At 42.2% G+C, this 16,907-nt stretch overlaps 1 protein-coding gene across 1 annotated transcript; it reads left to right on the forward strand.

The window, feature by feature from the left end:
* Positions 1 to 4,262: 4,262 nt before the first annotated feature.
* LOC147003254 (mas-related G protein-coupled receptor member A6-like) lies at positions 4,263 to 13,131 on the forward strand. The gene is made up of 2 exons (XM_085840909.1): positions 4,263 to 4,273; positions 12,144 to 13,131. Exons 1-2 carry the CDS (start codon positions 4,263 to 4,265, stop codon positions 13,129 to 13,131), a joined length of 999 nt encoding a protein of 332 aa, XP_085697035.1.
* Positions 13,132 to 16,907: the final 3,776 nt, after the last annotated feature.

The following is a 16,907-nucleotide window of genomic DNA, read 5'->3' on the forward strand; positions in this document are numbered from 1 at the left end:
CTCTATTTTCACTATCATCTATTTCTCCTGAGTCTGCTGAAGCTTTGCTCTTCCTTACAGTCTAAGCTCACCTTTTTCTAGACCTCTAGACACATTTGTCAGAGCCTGGTGATTAGACTTGTAGGTACTCCTTACCTGGGACAGAAGTTTTAAGTGGGCAGATGTCTCCCTCCCTGGTTAGCAACTTAGGGCAGGGCCGCCCTAGAAAAGAAAACATGTGGGGCAGGGAAGGGAAGGCAGCTCACACAGCTGGCTGCACAGGGCCAACTCGGGGAGGGGGGTAAGCGGCGACTCTAGATGGCCCCTCCCCAGCAGGCATCACGGGCCAGTGCGGGGGGCCCCTCGGGCCTTGCCCCTCTTTCTTTTCTTACCTGTCCCGCATGCGGTGAAATGCCTGGTGGTGGTGGTGGGATGGGCATCCCGGGGAAACCTCTGTATCCGGTTTCCCAAGTGGCGCCTTGCCTTGGCCAGTGCAAGCAGCTGCCACTGAAGCCTGAAGTTCTCAGTCTAGCCCTACGTCAGCGTACAGCCAGGGACGTGCACCCAGAGTTGTTTTTCTTAACTATCACTGACAAATTCTGTCCTAACATCAGTCCAAGTCCACAGTCGGCACCACACACACAGTCTGTCCCATGACGAAAACCACAAACACAAACAAGACAGCAACAGAGAAAAAGAAAAAAGAAAAAAAACACCAGTATCTAAGCACACTCGTTCCTCACTCTGCCAGATGACAGTCAGACCTTTCTGACTGTCTCTCACCCTTAGAACATCTTCCAGGGGTCGCAGCTTGCAGGGCCTCTGGATGTCTCCCTCCTGCGGCTACTGGATCCTTGCAGCCCACAGTGGCAGCTGCCAGAATACAGAATACCAGAACTGGGGACCCAGGTGGTGGGACTCGAACCCACAATCTCAAAACTGTCTAAGAACCATAAAATTAAGGCACGAAGTGGGACTTGAACCCACGATCTCAGGCCAGTCTGGCATGACATTCTCTTTACCTTTATGGCTAAGCAGCTTCAGGAATGCCTTAACAATGCCCTGCCTGGGCATGTCCTGGCCTGTTCTGCTATGTTCTCAGCCCCAGGTTTCAAAGCTCACAAACAACTCTTTGGGCTATTTGACATAAATTACATGAATCACAGGTCTCAAGTTTTATTTCCTTTCAATATCTAATAAAAAAAGAGTTTCAAATGGGGTCAGATATTTTTCCCACCAGACTCTGCTTCACACATCCTCCCTTTGATTCTGCCTGCTTATGGCGGGCACTGACTTTTAGAGTCTGCTCAGAACACTAAGAAAGTGCCACATTCTTTCTCAAACTGAGAGCCTCTAACCCTCACCTCCTTGTCTAACATGCTTTTCAAAGCTTTTTACCTCCCCTGAATTACAAAAGATGCCAGGAGGAAACAAACAACCCAAACTGGAATAACCAAGTAATATTCCCAAAGGGCACTGTTTACAGCAATCAGTATATTGAAATGAAAGCCACGATGAGCTATTGAGCAAGCACCTTACAGCAAACAACAATGAAGTGCTGTTTCCTTGTGTAGATGCTTTAGGGGAAGAAGCCTCCAGGTGGTGTAGAGTGTGTATGAAGGGTAAATTGTACTTGGTAGGTGTGGCTGCAAACTTGACTACATCTAGAATGAACTAAGGCACAAGCTGCTGGACACTGCTGAGGGAACATAAAGACATCCCCAAGCATTGAAAGCATCTTCTGCTGGAATCCCAGATAAAAAGGATATGAAATGTGGACAGCACCCTCTGCTTTTTGCCTGTTGGCCTTAATAGCAAGTTCATCTATCCTGTTGTTGTGGAATTTCTTCACCAATATTAGAACTTTTTTTTTCATAACTCCAACATAGACTGAAAACCAGCGACTCTCCAAAAACCCACCAGGCCTTCAGCACCAGACTGGAACTGTAGAGACATCCACCTCTGAACAGCCACCAGGTTCTTCACTTTTCCAAGGTGGGACATCCACTGAGGCATCCATGGACCACATCTGTGAGCCAATCCAATAAATCTAATGTACATTCATTCTATAAGCTCTGTTGCTATAAAGAGCCCTAACAAATACAGCAGGGTTTTTAAAGGCAGGACACAAAATTGGGCTGGGGGACAAATAGGGTGACTGTGATAAAAACATATTGTGCATATTCTCAAAGAACAAATAAAAATGAGAGGGAAAAGAAAATATGACTCAGTGTGTGCTGAATGGTATTCTTTTATTATTAACAAAATAGAAATATGCAAATGTATGCTTTATTTCTTTGTGCTTTTTTTTTTCTTCCTTTCTGTTCAGTGCTGAGACTGAAACTCAGGGACTCACATTGCGCACAGTATTCTACCACTGGAATGCACCCCCAACACTGTTTTCAATTTTGTTTGTATCTAAAAAGCACTACTGAGAAAAAACAAAACTCAAAAACTCTACTAAAATATAAAAGGAAGTGAAAACATATTATTTATTGTTTGCATTATAAAAATGGTGAACTCCCAGGAATATCAACAATCTATCATAGAAAAGGAAAGCGGGAACAGGAGGTGCATTAGTTAATTGCCTTGTTGCTGTGACAACAAGCTGACAGAAGCAACTTTAAGAAAAGTTTATTTGGGCACAGAGTTTGAGGATGAAGTCCATGGCAGCAGGGAAGACATGAGCACAGACACATGCAGCAGGAAGCAGAGACTGCAGAATCCCCATGCTCAGCTAGCCTTCTCCACTTTATCCAGTCAGGAAGCCTGGCTGTATTAAATATGTTTCTCCTGCGGTAAAGTTATTGCAACAAAGACAATTTAAGGGAGTTTATTTGGGCTTAAGATTCCAGAGGGTTACAAGTGAATCCATCCAGAATGTCAGGAAGCTTGGTGGCTGGAACAGGGTGAGAAGTCACATCCTCAAACACAGAACAAACTGGGAATGACATGAGATTTTAAACTCTCAAAACCCACCCCCAGTGATGCACTTCCCCCAACAAGGCCACACCTCCTAAGCCTCCAAAAACAATGCTACCAAGTGGGGACCAAGTGTTCAAATACAGGAGCCTATAGGAAACATTCTCGTTCAAACCACCATGCCAGTCATTGGTGTCCCCACAGAAGACATCTTTCTTTCACAGTTAACCTAATCTAGAAAATCTTATTAGCATGTCTCCCAAGTGACTTTCCTTTCTGTCAAGTTGGCAGACAAAACTAACCATTGCAGAAGGCTATGCTACCATTAACCTCATGATCCAAGAGTTATTGAGCTCTTTCTGCTCACATCCAATTGGTTACATGGTGTCATGGGATATCAAGAGAAACTAAAGAATTACATAACATACTTTTTCTGGATTTGAATTTTCAGAGGCACTATATGCCAGAAAAGGAGATTGGATTCTGAGGGTAAGTGGTGATCTCTACAGCTCCTGATAGTCTCAAAGATCCTGTTGACAAGTAGATTTGTCAGGAGCACCTCAGAAATATAGTAATGGATGGATGGATAGATGGATAGATAGAAAGATAGATAGATAGATAGATAGATAGATAGATAGATAGATAGATAGATAGATAGATAGATCTTTAGTCACTCCTTAGTATGTCTAGTATACATACAACATTTTTACATCTCCTGGAGTTAGATTATGTAATTGTTAACATAGACAAATTCTAAAATAAAAATGAATGATTGGTGATCAAAACTATAAGCTCATCTATTAAGATATTTAGGAATAAATACTTTAACATGTAATTGCATCCAAAGAACAATGTTTTTAAAAACATTCCCATTTAGTTTGATGCATTTCTATTATTTGGAAGAAACTGGGAATGTGCCGACATCAATGCTTTAGCAAAAGAAAGGAGAAGCCAGGCCATGGGGAGTATGAAACAACTGCTAGAGACATTGCTCCATCCTTACCTAGTGCTTAAGGACACTGCTCACTTTGCTTGGCATTATTTTCTAGGTGGCAAGAAACTGCAAGCAAAAATCACTTACAGGAAGGAGGACACAGTGGAGTTGTGATGAGTCTATGTAGAGAGAGATAAAAGCATAGTAAAACCAGAGATGGAGAAATGTCTCAGGAGAAACATGTAACAGACCCTACACTTCCACTTGCCAATAGGACTCTGAGCAGGAAACCACAGGGATGTCTGGGGTATTGATAACCTTTACTTCCTCTCAACTTGTAAATGCACTTCTTCAGAGCAAAGAAATATCCTGTAGTGACTGTATCTTTCCTTCTACACAAGCCAGCGGGCTACATCCAGCAAGAGCAATGGGGGAAAGGTAAGAGTCTATATGCAACTTATTTCTGAATCTATTGTTATATCTTTTGTGTGTTATATCCACATAAATCCATAATGAGGTAGCATATTCTAGTTGCCATGAGGACCATGAGAGGAAAAGATGAGCAGTGTGCAACTCCCTTTTGGTGAGTTTAGTGCAGACAGTCTGGACAGTGAGTGGTTGGAAGCTGCTAGTTAATGATCATGAGACTCCATCCTGATCTCCTTACAACTAAATCTTTTGCTGCTAACCTGCTCAACGGATGAGCTCAAATCACAGAACCTTATGACCAGAGAATGCAGGGGGTGTTCCAGCAGACCTGAGGTAACTTCAGTGCACATCCTCTTGCTTTGTCAGTTTGCATATGTCAGCCAGTGGTCTTGCGAAACAACAGAGCCCAGTTAGCTACGCTACCCAAATTCAGAGAAAAGGGATTGCCCAGCTATCTAGAGAAACAGAAAGCAGGTTCTGACTGCTTAGGGCAAGCAGTAGCCACCCATTCAACATCACAAATTAGACACCAAGCAGGGAGGAGGTATGTCCACGCCAAAGAAAAATTTTAAAAAGTGTTTCCCCACAAATGCTCAACCATCAGGAAAAGAAAGACACAGCTTTATATATCTCAAGAGATCATGAGTTCTCTGAAAGACACTAACAAAGCTACGACAGCATTGATTTTAAAACAGGGAGAGGGATAGGAATGATAGAAAATGCATACCAGTCCAATTCTCCTTAAAACTGTCAGTAAAGTTCAAGAATATGAAGACAAGAAATTAATTAAGATATGGAAGCAACACAGCAGCTGAGTAAGCAACCATCTCCTTATTAAGACACAAATTTGAACAGCTATCTTTTTCATCAGGATATATTAATCATACAAAATAACTGATTATCTAATGATGTTTCATATGTAAACACAGTACCTGGATGGGATTCATACCTTCACCACCTTCTCGTCCCTCCCTCCTCTTGCTCTTCTGCACAATCCCCTAAATAATCCCAAATGGTACTGTCGTGTGGGATATTTTTTTCAGTTCTTCAATCCCCTCAATGTTCCTCAATCTGTAATAATTTCATTGCTTATATATGTGTAAGTATAGGTTAGAAGTAGTTTAAGGTATCTTCCTTGATCACACTCCCCACACACACACTTTATTGATTGAGTCAGGGTCTCTTCCTGAACCTAGAGCTAGCCAAATTCAGCTAACCTGGCTTGCAAGCTCACCCTGGGGACCCCTGTCTTAGTTATGGTAACTATTGCTATAATGAAACCATGAGCAAAAGCAACTTGGATAGGGAAGGGAAACATGGGTAGGAAATGGTTTGCTTTGCTCACAGTTCCATATAACAGTTCATCATCAGAAACAGTGAAGACAGGAACTCAAGCAGGGCAGGGACCTGGAGGCAGGAGCCAATGCAAAGGCCATGGAGGGATGCTCCTTGCTGCCTTGCTCCTCATGGATTGCTTAGCCTGCATTCTTATGGAATCCTGGACCACCAGAACAGGGATTGCACTATAACAATAAGCCGGGGCCATGCCCCATTAGCCATTAATTAAGAAAATGCCCTACAACTGGATCTTATGGAGACATTTTTGAGGTTTCCTCCTTTCAGATGACTCTATCTTGTGTCAAGTTGACATAAAATCAGTCAGCATCGCTTGCTGATGCAGCTACCTGGAGATCTAAACTCCACACCTCATATTTGCACAACAAGTGTATTATCCACTGAATCATCTCCATGGCTTTTTACTAGGATACTGGGAATCTGTACCCAAGGACTTTTGATCCACTGAGCCATATCCTATCCCCACATTTTTCCTCTATAACTAAATAAAACTATCATTTGTTTGTGTCTATGTATGTGTATGGGTTTGTGTGTGTGTGTGTGTGTGTGTGTGTGTGTGTGTGTGTGTCCATGTGTGTGTGTGTGCGTGTGTATAAGTATGTGTGTGTGTCTCCTTTACCCATACATCCTTTTTTTTTTTTTTGAGCATGTGGGTTGCTTCCATAATTTGACTATTGTGAATCAGAGCACAGTAAACATAACTATAACTATTATAGTTATAATTGTCTCTATTTATAATGACTTTGATTTCTTGAGCTATACACCCAAAAGCAGCCTACATGGAGCCTATGGAAATTTTAGGTCTACTTTTTGAATGATAGCCACACCAACTGCCTTAATGGCTGCAATACCTTATATTCCCTCCAGTAGTCAAGGGATCTGTTTTCACTGTGCCCTCACCAGCATCCATTCCTGTTTATTGCCTTAGTGATATTCATTTGGCTTGGGATGATCATTTTAATTGATTTTGTGCAGCTTGAGAGATGGGGGTAATTTCAGTCTTCTACCTGTGGATTTCCTGTTTAATAGCATTGTTTCCTGAAGAGGCCATCTTACTTACAGTTGTTGATGGTCAGATGGAAGCAGCTGTGTGGTTTTACAGTTGTTTCCTCTAATCGTCAACACTGGTCTCCATTTTCCGTTTCTTGTGCTGGTATCACTCTTGGTTCATTGGTACAGGTTAGTATTACCATTTGAAACCAGACAGTGTGATGCTTCTAGCACTGTTCTTGCCCAGGATTGCCATGGTCATTTCTGGCCTTTTGTGCTTCTGTATGATTTTAGGATTTTCATTTCTATTTGTGCAAGAATGTGATTGGACTTTGGTGGAGACTCCCCTGAATCCATTTTCACATTACTGATGCAGACAATAGACAGACATGGATCTTTCCAAAGCTTTAAGTGTCTTCCAATGCAGTTCCATCCATCTTTTCTTTATTGCTTCATGAATATATTTATTTGATCTTATCTGGAGTTCCTGCTCCTCTTCTGCAAGGTATACCCTGCTGCTCATCCTTCCTGCTGGGTTTTTATTTAACTTAATGTGTTTTTTTTTAATATTTCCATTTGGATTTGAGTTTGATTTTGAATAGTTTGGGGTTTTGGTTGGGTTTTTTTTGTTGTTGTTGTTCAGTTTGGTTTGGTTTGGTTTGGTTTGGTTTGGTTTGGTTTGGTTTGGTTTGGTTTGGTTTGGTTTGGTTTGGGTTTGGGTTTTTCGAGATAGGGTTCTCTGTGTAGCCCTGGCTGTCCTGGAACTCACTCTGTAGACCAGGCTGGCCTCTAACTCAGAAATTCGCCTGCCTCTGCCTCCCAAGGGCTGGGATTAAAGGCGGGTGTCACCACCGCCCTGCTTGTTGTAGTTGTTGTTGTTGTTGTTGTCGTTGTTGTTTTTGTCTCATTTTTCTTGCTGAACTTCTCTCTTTTATTTTCTTGTTTCTGTTTTTTCTCAACAAATGTTGTTGTTGTTGCTGCTGCTGCTGCTGTTGATTTTGCTGCTGTTGCTACTGCTGTTTTACTTTTGTTTTGTTAAGACAGGGTCTCACCTTGTAGTCCTGGCTGACCTAGAACTTACTTTATAGACCAGGCTGGACTTGAACGCACAGAGATCCACCTGCTTCTGCTTCCTGAGAGCTGAGACTAAAAGAGTGCACCTCCATATACACACTCACCTATGTTTTCAGCTGACACCCTGTCTTCCTCGGTTTGTTCAAATATGCCTAGAGGATGGTCATAGCCTTTAACACTGGGCTATTAAATTATTTGTCTGGCATTTCAACAGTTTTGGTAAATTTATATTCTGTTATTGGGGATTAAAAGTTCTTTAATATATCACACCACCTTACCCACCTTATTTTCCATATCCCTTGCTATGTGTACCTGAAACTTGAACTCCAGAATTTAGGCTATAGCCGACCCTTGTGTTTGGCTTTATTACCTCTTCAGCAGTTAGTACCTCCTGCCCAAGTAGATCTGGTGCCAAGATAACAATCAACATCCTAGATCCACACTGCTTGACAGAGTAGACATTCATATCCAGTGGAAGTGCAAGGTACATTTGGTGTGTGGCTATATAAAATGTTTGATGTTGTCTCCCAAGCCAAAGGGCTTGCCTTTACCAGTTCTCCTAATACAATCCACCTCCTTGGCACTAGTGAGCAAGCTAGGAAATGCTGGGGACCCCTACCCTACTACATGTTTCTGGGTTGCAGAGACACCCCACACACACACACTCTATCTCTGAAACAGGGTTTCCCTAGTTGTCCTGGTACTCACTCTGTAGACCATGCTGGCCTGGACCAAGCACAGATCTTCTGCCTCCCAAGTGTTAGGATTAAAGGTGGCACCACTACTTGGTTGCAGATAGAGTCTTAAACATTGTTTTTGCAGAGAAAGTGTCTAGTGAGCTTGTCTCTTTGATTGCAGCCCTACTTGGGCCAAAAGAATTGTGCCCCACCTCCTATGCCTTTGTTTATCATTTTATGTTAGGATCTATCGTTTCTTCTATAAATCTAAAGTTCAGTATTTTGGGGTTTGTCCTTGTCTTGGTCTACGTTTGGGGTGTTATTCCTCCTGCCTCTCATATGCCTCACATCTCCTGGCAGTCTTTTGACTGATCAGTGGAAATGCAGGAAGGTCCCAGATAATTCTCTTTCTTCTCCCATCTGGCCTCATTGTGGAATGCCTATTCATTTACGACAGCATCTTAAGAAGAACTGAGAGAACTAGGCACCAGACTAGAATACCTGGTTTTAGTACTTTTTTTAAGACACCTTAGAAGCAGAAAGACAAGAGTTGCCTGTATCACCTCTCCCCACATTGGTAGAGAGAGATCCCTGCTAAATCAAGAAAATAAAGTAAATTGAATCCAAATCTTAGATTAAAAATCTTGTATCAGGTGTTTCATCGTGACACATAGTGTCAGTCAGAACCCCACATCCCCTTCCCCTAAGCAAGTGGCCCAGAACTGAGACTCTAGAGTTACACTAGCCCAGGGCTAATGGCTGCCTCTCCCATCTCTCCCCCACCTCACCATGACAGAAGACTCCACCCACTGGAAGATAAGGCACGAAAGTGAACATGTGACTTAGCCTTATAGAATATCAGACACACTTCAGTGAGAACCAAAACTAGACAGAGCTAAAACACCTCATCTACTGGCCAGCGTTTTCATACTGACTCTCTAACCCCACCCTGGCAGGCCACAGAGACTGTTCCCTAAAGGGACAGGTTTTGGTTTCACTTGCTGCAACAGCAGCCTTACTCTGGGCTTTGGTGGATCTGAGACATAGTGCACATTCCTTCATCTATTAGCTCTCTAGTGTAACTGACTTCAGTATATCCCAGCATCCATCACCCAACCTCACACAACACATCACTGACTAAAGTCCCAGCCACTGACTTAAGACAAAGTAGAATCCTCAAGGTGTTGCCTTAGAATTCAGTGTGAGCCATATGATGTCTGTTCCCAAGACGGAAACCATTGTGAAGCCTATGGACCTATCTCCATGCAAGTTGGGAAGAACAGAAGCCAACTGTTGGTTGGGTTCTGCCCTGGCCTCCTTACCTGTATCTGAGCATACTATTTTTAACCATGAATTGAGCTCAACAGAAATATCCTGTTCCTCCCAAGTGCTACATGGTCTCTGTGAGCTTAGGGATGTCAGTGTTTCGTAACACAATGCCCACTACACCCCTCTCCCAATCCCAGACAGTAATGACTGAGGAAAAAGGGGGAAATTAACACCAAACCATTGTATGAGAGCTCTGAGTACACCACAGCTAGAAAGAGTGGTACAGTGCCTGAGCATGTGCTGGAGAGCAGAAGAGGTGCCTGCATCTAACACAGAGCCAGCATGAGAATTCTGAAGGCAAAGTTCCCCTTAAACTGAGGACAAACCTCTGCTTGGTTTGCCTCCTACTGGTGAGACAGTGACAATACACCCCCAACAGCAAGATCACCACAAGCCTCAAGTTCGGGAGCTCAGAGTACATTAGGAAGCTGCTTAGAATCTCTAGGTGCACAGATTATGAGCACTAATCTATAGCCCATTCCTTGAATACATGGATGGTATGCTTGCCAACACGCTCAAGAGATTTCAAGGAGGGCTGAGGGTGCTATGTGTATTTATTTAGCACATACAAGCCTCAGCTTCAGTCCTCACCACTAGAAGAAAAGAGACCACGACTTTCACTAGTGAACAAAATAAAGAAAGGGAGATACTGGGAAGATTATTGTGGTAAAGTGCCTTTTGCAGAAGCATGAGGCCCAGAACTCAAATGCCTGGCAACTCACATAAAAGCCAGGCGTGGCACATACCGGTAAAGAAAGCAGAGACAGGAGGGTCAGGGCTTTTTGGCCAATTAGTCTGACTAAATGAGTGAGCTGTAGGCTCAGTGAGATGCTCTGTCTTAAAAACTAAGCTATCAAGCAATTGAGAAAAACAACAATGGCCATCAGTCTTTGCCCTTCCCAAACACTGTGATGAGTATTTCCTTGTGATAGAAGCTATTCAGCTATAGGGAAGTCCCCAGCTCCCACTGGGTCCTTGGACCTTAGATTTACTTTCTATGATTAAATGGAGTTTGAAAATGAAATGCTAGTTCTTAGAATTGGTTTCTTTTGCTTCTTCCCAACAAATATGTATTAATAAAATGTCTTTAACAAAAGGTATGTTCAGTCAAAACAACCCTGAGATTCCACTTCATACAAGTCAAAATGGCTAAAATCAAAAACTCAGCAGCATATGAGTGACAGCAGATGCTGGTGAAAATGTGGAGAAAGAGAAATAATCCTCCATTGCTGGTTGGAATGTTTACTGGTACAACCACTCTAGAAATCAGTTTGGTGGTTCCTCAGTAAATTGGACATAGTACTACCGGAAGATGCAATAATACCACTCCTGGGCATATACCCAGAAGATGCTCCAACATGTAATAAGGACACATGCTCTACTATGTTTATAGCAGCCTTATTTATAATAGCCAGGAGCTAAAAATAATCTAGATTTCCCTCAACAGAGGAATGGATATATAAAATGTGGTACATTTACACAATGGATTGTACTACTCAGATGAATCATTACATTCTTAGGGAAATGGATAGAACTAGAAAATATCATCCTGAGTGAGGTAACCCAATCACAAAAGAACACACATGGTATGTACTCACTGATAAGTGGATACTAGCCCAAAAGCTGCAAATAACCAGGATAAAATTCAAAGACCACATGAAGCTCAATAGGAAGGAAGACCAAAGTGTCGGTGTTTCGGTCCTTCTTAGAAGGAGAAAAAAATAATCACAGGAACAAATATGGAGATAATGTGTAGAGCAGAGACTAAAGGAAAGGTCACCCACAGACTTCCAACCTGGGGATTCATTGCATATACAGTTACCAAACCCAGACACTATTGTGGATGCTAAGAAGTGCATGCTGACAGAAGCCGGATATAGCGGTCTCCTGAGAGACCCTGCCAGAGCCGTACAAATACAGAATCAGATGTTAGCAGCCAACAATTAGACTGAGCACAGGATCCCAAATAGAGGAGTTAGAGAAAGTACTGAGGGAGTTGAAGTGGTTTGCAACCCCATAAGAAGAACAATATCAACAAACCAGACACCCCTTTGCCCCACCCTCCAGGGAATAAGCCATCAACAAAGAAGTACACATGGCTCCAGCTGTATATGTACGAGAGAATTGCTGTGTCATGCATCAATGGAAAAAAAGGTCCTAGGACCTTTGAAGGCTCAATAGATGCTCCAGTGTATGAGAATCGAGGGCAGAGAGGTGGAAGTGGGTGTGTGGGTTGAGGAACACCATCATAGAAGCAGAAGGAGGGAGGATGAGATGGGGATTTGCGGGAGAGGGAAAAGCAGGAAAGGGGATAACATTTGAAATTTAAATAAAGAAAATATCCAATAGAAAAAAGAATTAAAAACAACAACGAAAACAAAAAAAAAAAAAGGGAAAAGAAAAACAAAAGGTGTGTTCATAGGGAAGGCCTCATTTCTTCTTTGTGTTCCCAGCAGCACCAGTGCAGGGTTTCTGGCCCTAAACACCTCTGCCTCACCAGTGGCACCCACGACAACAAATCTAATGGATGAAACCATCCCTGGAAGTATTGACATCAACTCCCTGATCCAACACTTGATGATCATCATCTTCGGACTGGTTGGGATAACAGGAAATGCCATTGTGTTCTGGCTCCTGGGCTTCCACTTGCACAAGAATGCCTTCTCAGTCTACATCCTAAACTTGGCTCTGGCTGACTTCCTCTACCTCTTAGGTCACATCATAGCTTCCACTCTGTTTCTTCTCAAGATTTCCTACCCTAACATTATCTTTCGCGGGTGCTTCTTCACCGTCATGACAGTTCTGTACATCACAGGCCTGAGCATACTCAGTGCCATCAGCACTGAGCGGTGTCTGTCTGTCCTGTGCCCCATCTGGTATCGCTGCCACCGCCCAGAACACATATCAACTGTCATGTGTGCTGTGATCTGGGTCCTTTCCCTGTTGATCTGCATTCTGAATAGGTATTTCTGTGGTTTCTTAAATACCAAATATGTAAATGACTATGGGTGTATAGCATCAAACTTCTTTACTGCTGCATACCTGATATTTTTGCTTGTGGTCCTCTGTCTATCCAGCCTGGCTCTGCTGGCCAGGTTGTTCTGTGGTGCTGGGCGGATGAAGCTTACCAGATTGTACGTGACCATCATGCTGACCATTTTGGTTTTTATCCTCTGTGGGTTGCCCAGTGGCATCTATTGGTTCCTGTTATCCAAGATTAAGAATGTTTTCACTGTATTTGATTTTAGTCTTCATCTGGCATTAATTGTCCTGACTGCTCTTAACAGCTGTGCCAACCCCATCATTTACTTCTTCGTGGGCTCCTTCAGGCATCGATTGCAGCACCAGACCCTCAAAATGGTTATCCAGAGTGCACTGCAGGACATTCCTGAGACACCTGAAAACATGGTGGAGATGTCAAAAAGCAAAGCAGAGCCATGATGAAGAGCCTCTGCCTGGACCTCAGAGGTAGTTTTGGAGTGAGCACTGCCCTGCTACACATGACCACACTGTCCACTCTCCTCTCAGCTGACCTACTTGGCATGCCTCAGTGGTCTACCAACACCTTGAACAGCTCTTCCATAACTTAGTTTTTCTCCATCTCCTGAGTAATAGCATTAATCAGAAAGTATCATGTCTGCATCCTTCTTGACATTAATCAAATTGTCATGCTAACTTCCTCTGAAGCTTTCTTGCTGTTTCTTTGGAACTTTTGTTGCCATGGAAATAGCCCAGGTCCAAAACCATGACTCTCTTGTCTGTGATTGTTCTGTACCTGAATGTAGGTTTTAGAAAGCAGAACATGAAATACAATTTAACACATGACATCTGGGGTGTACATCAGAATGTAGAGTTTCATATTCAGCAAATAAGGAAAAAATCAGCCTCAATACACACACATGCACACAAACACACATACACACATTTTAATGTGTGAGTAGAAATAGTAGAATTAAAAAGATAATTGAGAGAGTAGAGTAGAAAAAGAAACTGCTTTTATACATGGAAGTCACAGATGTGCTGCAACAGAACAAATGAGCAGAGGGGAAAGAGAAAGGAGAGAATTGAAAAGGAAAATTAACATTGTTCTGAGTGCCAAAGTTGCATTCTGACCAGCCAAGGCTCCTGTAGCCTGTATAATGTAATGGCACTGGGAAAGTTTTCTACTATTCCTCCCATCTCTGTGTAGTTGTGGCAATCCATTTGGACAGATTCCTGAGCTTGGGAAAACCAAATTCCCAACATGGTCATAACTCTGAGAAGTCTCAGATCTTACTATAATGTATGGAGTGCTTGTCTGAAGTTAACTACAAGGGAAAGATTTTGAGTCAAAGATATGAACACAGTGGGTGATTAAGTATAGTCATGTGAGATATAATGATGTTTCCAGTTTGGGGCCATTAAGTACAGAAGTTAGCAAGTAGAGCTAAGGGTTTAGGGGAAGCTGTTGCCAGAAATTACATGTAGAAGCTATGGTATGGAAATTCAGAAATACAGAGGAGTCTACTATGGTGCAGAGCACTGTACTCCAATAGGCAAATTCCAACCATCAACACACATCTAAAGGTGTAAGAAGCTAGGACCAGCCAGTGGAAATTTGTCTACTGTACCTATTTATGAAGGGCTAGTTACAACTGTCTCTGCACACACAACATACCTTATGGTTGCTAAGTAAGTGCCACCCAAAAGGAGAGAGAAAGCCAAATATTAAACAAAATTTGTTTTCATCAACTAAAACAGAGTTAAGTGGTCCCAAAGGGAAGCGATGCACAGAGTCAAAATCTTCCACAGCTGCCCATATGACTGACCTTAAAAGATCACAAACCTGTTTCCCTTTAATTGTTTATTTTTATTTCTCTGTTTTGTGTCCTATTTTGGAAGGTTTAACATCTTTCTATATGAACTTTTTATCAGACCAATCCACAAAAATATTTAGAGATGAATTCTTACTTACGCAACTTTTTCTTTGTCTTTTATATTCTCATTTTAACTCCTTTTTTAAAAATATTATTTATTTTTAGTTTATGTATATGATGTTTGGCTGCATGTATGTCATTGTGAGGGGCCAGATCCACTGGAACTGGAGTTATAGGAAGTTATGGGCTTCCCATGTGTGTGCTCCCAATTGAACTCAGGTCATCTGGAAGAGAGTCTTAACTGCTGAGTCCATTTTTAACTCCTTAACACCTAATTTCAATGTCTTCTTTCCTGTTTTCCTTTCCCCATAGGAACCAAATCAAACCTTATGCTTGCAGTCTCCCTGCCTGCACCAATCAAATGCTGAAATTGGCAAATGGCATAGCATCAAATTAAAACATTCCAAGAAGAAGAGGAAGAAGGAGAAGGAGAAGGAGAAGGAGAAGGAGAAGGAGAAGGAGAAGGAGAAGGAGAAGGAGAAGGAGAAGGAGAAGGAGAAGGAGAAGGAGAAGAAGAAGAAGAAGAAGAAGAAGAAGAAGAAGAAGAAGAAGAAGAAGAAGAAGAAGAAGAAGAAGAAGAAGAAGAAGAAGAAGAAGAAGAAGAAGCTTATGAACTTATGAGACACTGATGGAAGAAAGGCTTGGTCTCCAGTTAGTGGCTTCTGGAGAAGGACTGAAAAGTTTGACCTTGCTAGAGGAAGTATGTCATTAAGTGTGGGCTGAAGATTTCTTATTTTCTTTCTTTCATTCTTCCCTTTTTTCTTTCGTCCTTTCTGTCTTTTTCTATTGGTTATTTTATTTATGTACATTTCAACTGTTTCTCCCTTTCCCAGTTTCCCCTCCAAAACCCCTATCCCATCCCCATCCCCCTCCCCCTTGCCTCTATGAGGGTGTTCCTCCACCCACCCACTCATGCCATCCTCACCCCACTACCATCTCACTACCCTAGGGCATCAAGCCTCCACAGGGCCATGGGCCTTCCTTCCCATTGATGCCAAATAAGGCAATGCTTTGCTACATGTGTAGTTAGAGCCATTGATTCCTCCATATATATATATACTCTTTGGTTGGTGATTCATTCCCTGGGAGTTCTTGGGGAAGGGGGGGTCCAGTTATTTGATATTGTTCCTCATATAGGGTTGCAATCCTCTTCAGCTCCTTCATTCCTTCTCCTAACTCTTCCATTGGGGTCCCCAGGTTCAATCCAATAGGTTGTCTGTAAGTATCTACATCTGTATTAATCAGCTGCTGTCAGAGCCTCTCAGGTCACAGATATACCGGGATCCTGTAAGTAAGTGCTTCTTGGCATAAGCAATACTGTTGAGGTTTGATGTGTGCTGATGGTATGGATCCCAGGGTGGAGTGGTTTCTGGAGAGCCTTTCCTTCAGTATCTGTTCCATTTTTTTGTCCCTGAATTTCCTTTACACAGGAACAATAGTGGGTAAACATTTTTGAGGTGGGTGAGTGACCCCATTCCTCAACTTGAGGCCATGCCTATGTACTTGAGGTGGTCACTACAGGTTCTATCTCCCCTTTGTTAGATATTTCAGCTAATGTCATCCCAGTTGAGCCCTGAGAAGTTCTCAATTCACTACCATCTGGGACTTTCTAGTGGCTACCCCCTGTTCCCCACACCCAATGCTACATATTCCTATTCATAAACAGGACCCAGCATTTTGCTGCATATAGGAAACACACCTCAGTGACAAAGACAGGCACTATCTCAGAATAAAAGGCTAGAAAATTTTTTCCAAGGAAATGGTTCCAAAAAGCAAGCTGGAGTAGCTATTCTAATACCCAATAAAATAGATTTTCATCCAAAAGTTATCAAAAAAGATGGGGAAGTACACTTCATACTCATCAAAGGAAAAAAATCCACCAAGATGAACTCTCAGTTCTGAACATCTATGTCTTAAAGGCAAGGGTACCCACATTTGTAAGAAAGCATTACTAAAGCTCATAGCACATATTGAACCACACAAGATAATAGTGGGGGATGTCAATACCCCACTCTCACCAATAAACAAATCATGGAAACAGAAACAAAACAGAGACACAATAAAACTAAGAAAAGTTATGAACCAAGTAGTTTTAACAGATATCTACAGAACATTTCACCGAAAACTAAAGAATACAGCACCTCGTGATTCCTTCTCCAAAAGTGACCATATAATCCAACACAAAACAGGCTTGAACAGATACGAGATTGAATTATTCCCATGCATTCTATCAGAACACCACAGACTAAGACTGGTCTTTAATAACAACAGCAACAACAACAACAACAAAAACTACCATGA

Source organism: Mus caroli, unplaced genomic scaffold (genome assembly GCF_978045245.1).
Source record: "Mus caroli unplaced genomic scaffold, Mus_caroli_1 scaffold_8, whole genome shotgun sequence".
NCBI classification, from domain to species: Eukaryota; Metazoa; Chordata; class Mammalia; order Rodentia; family Muridae; genus Mus; species Mus caroli.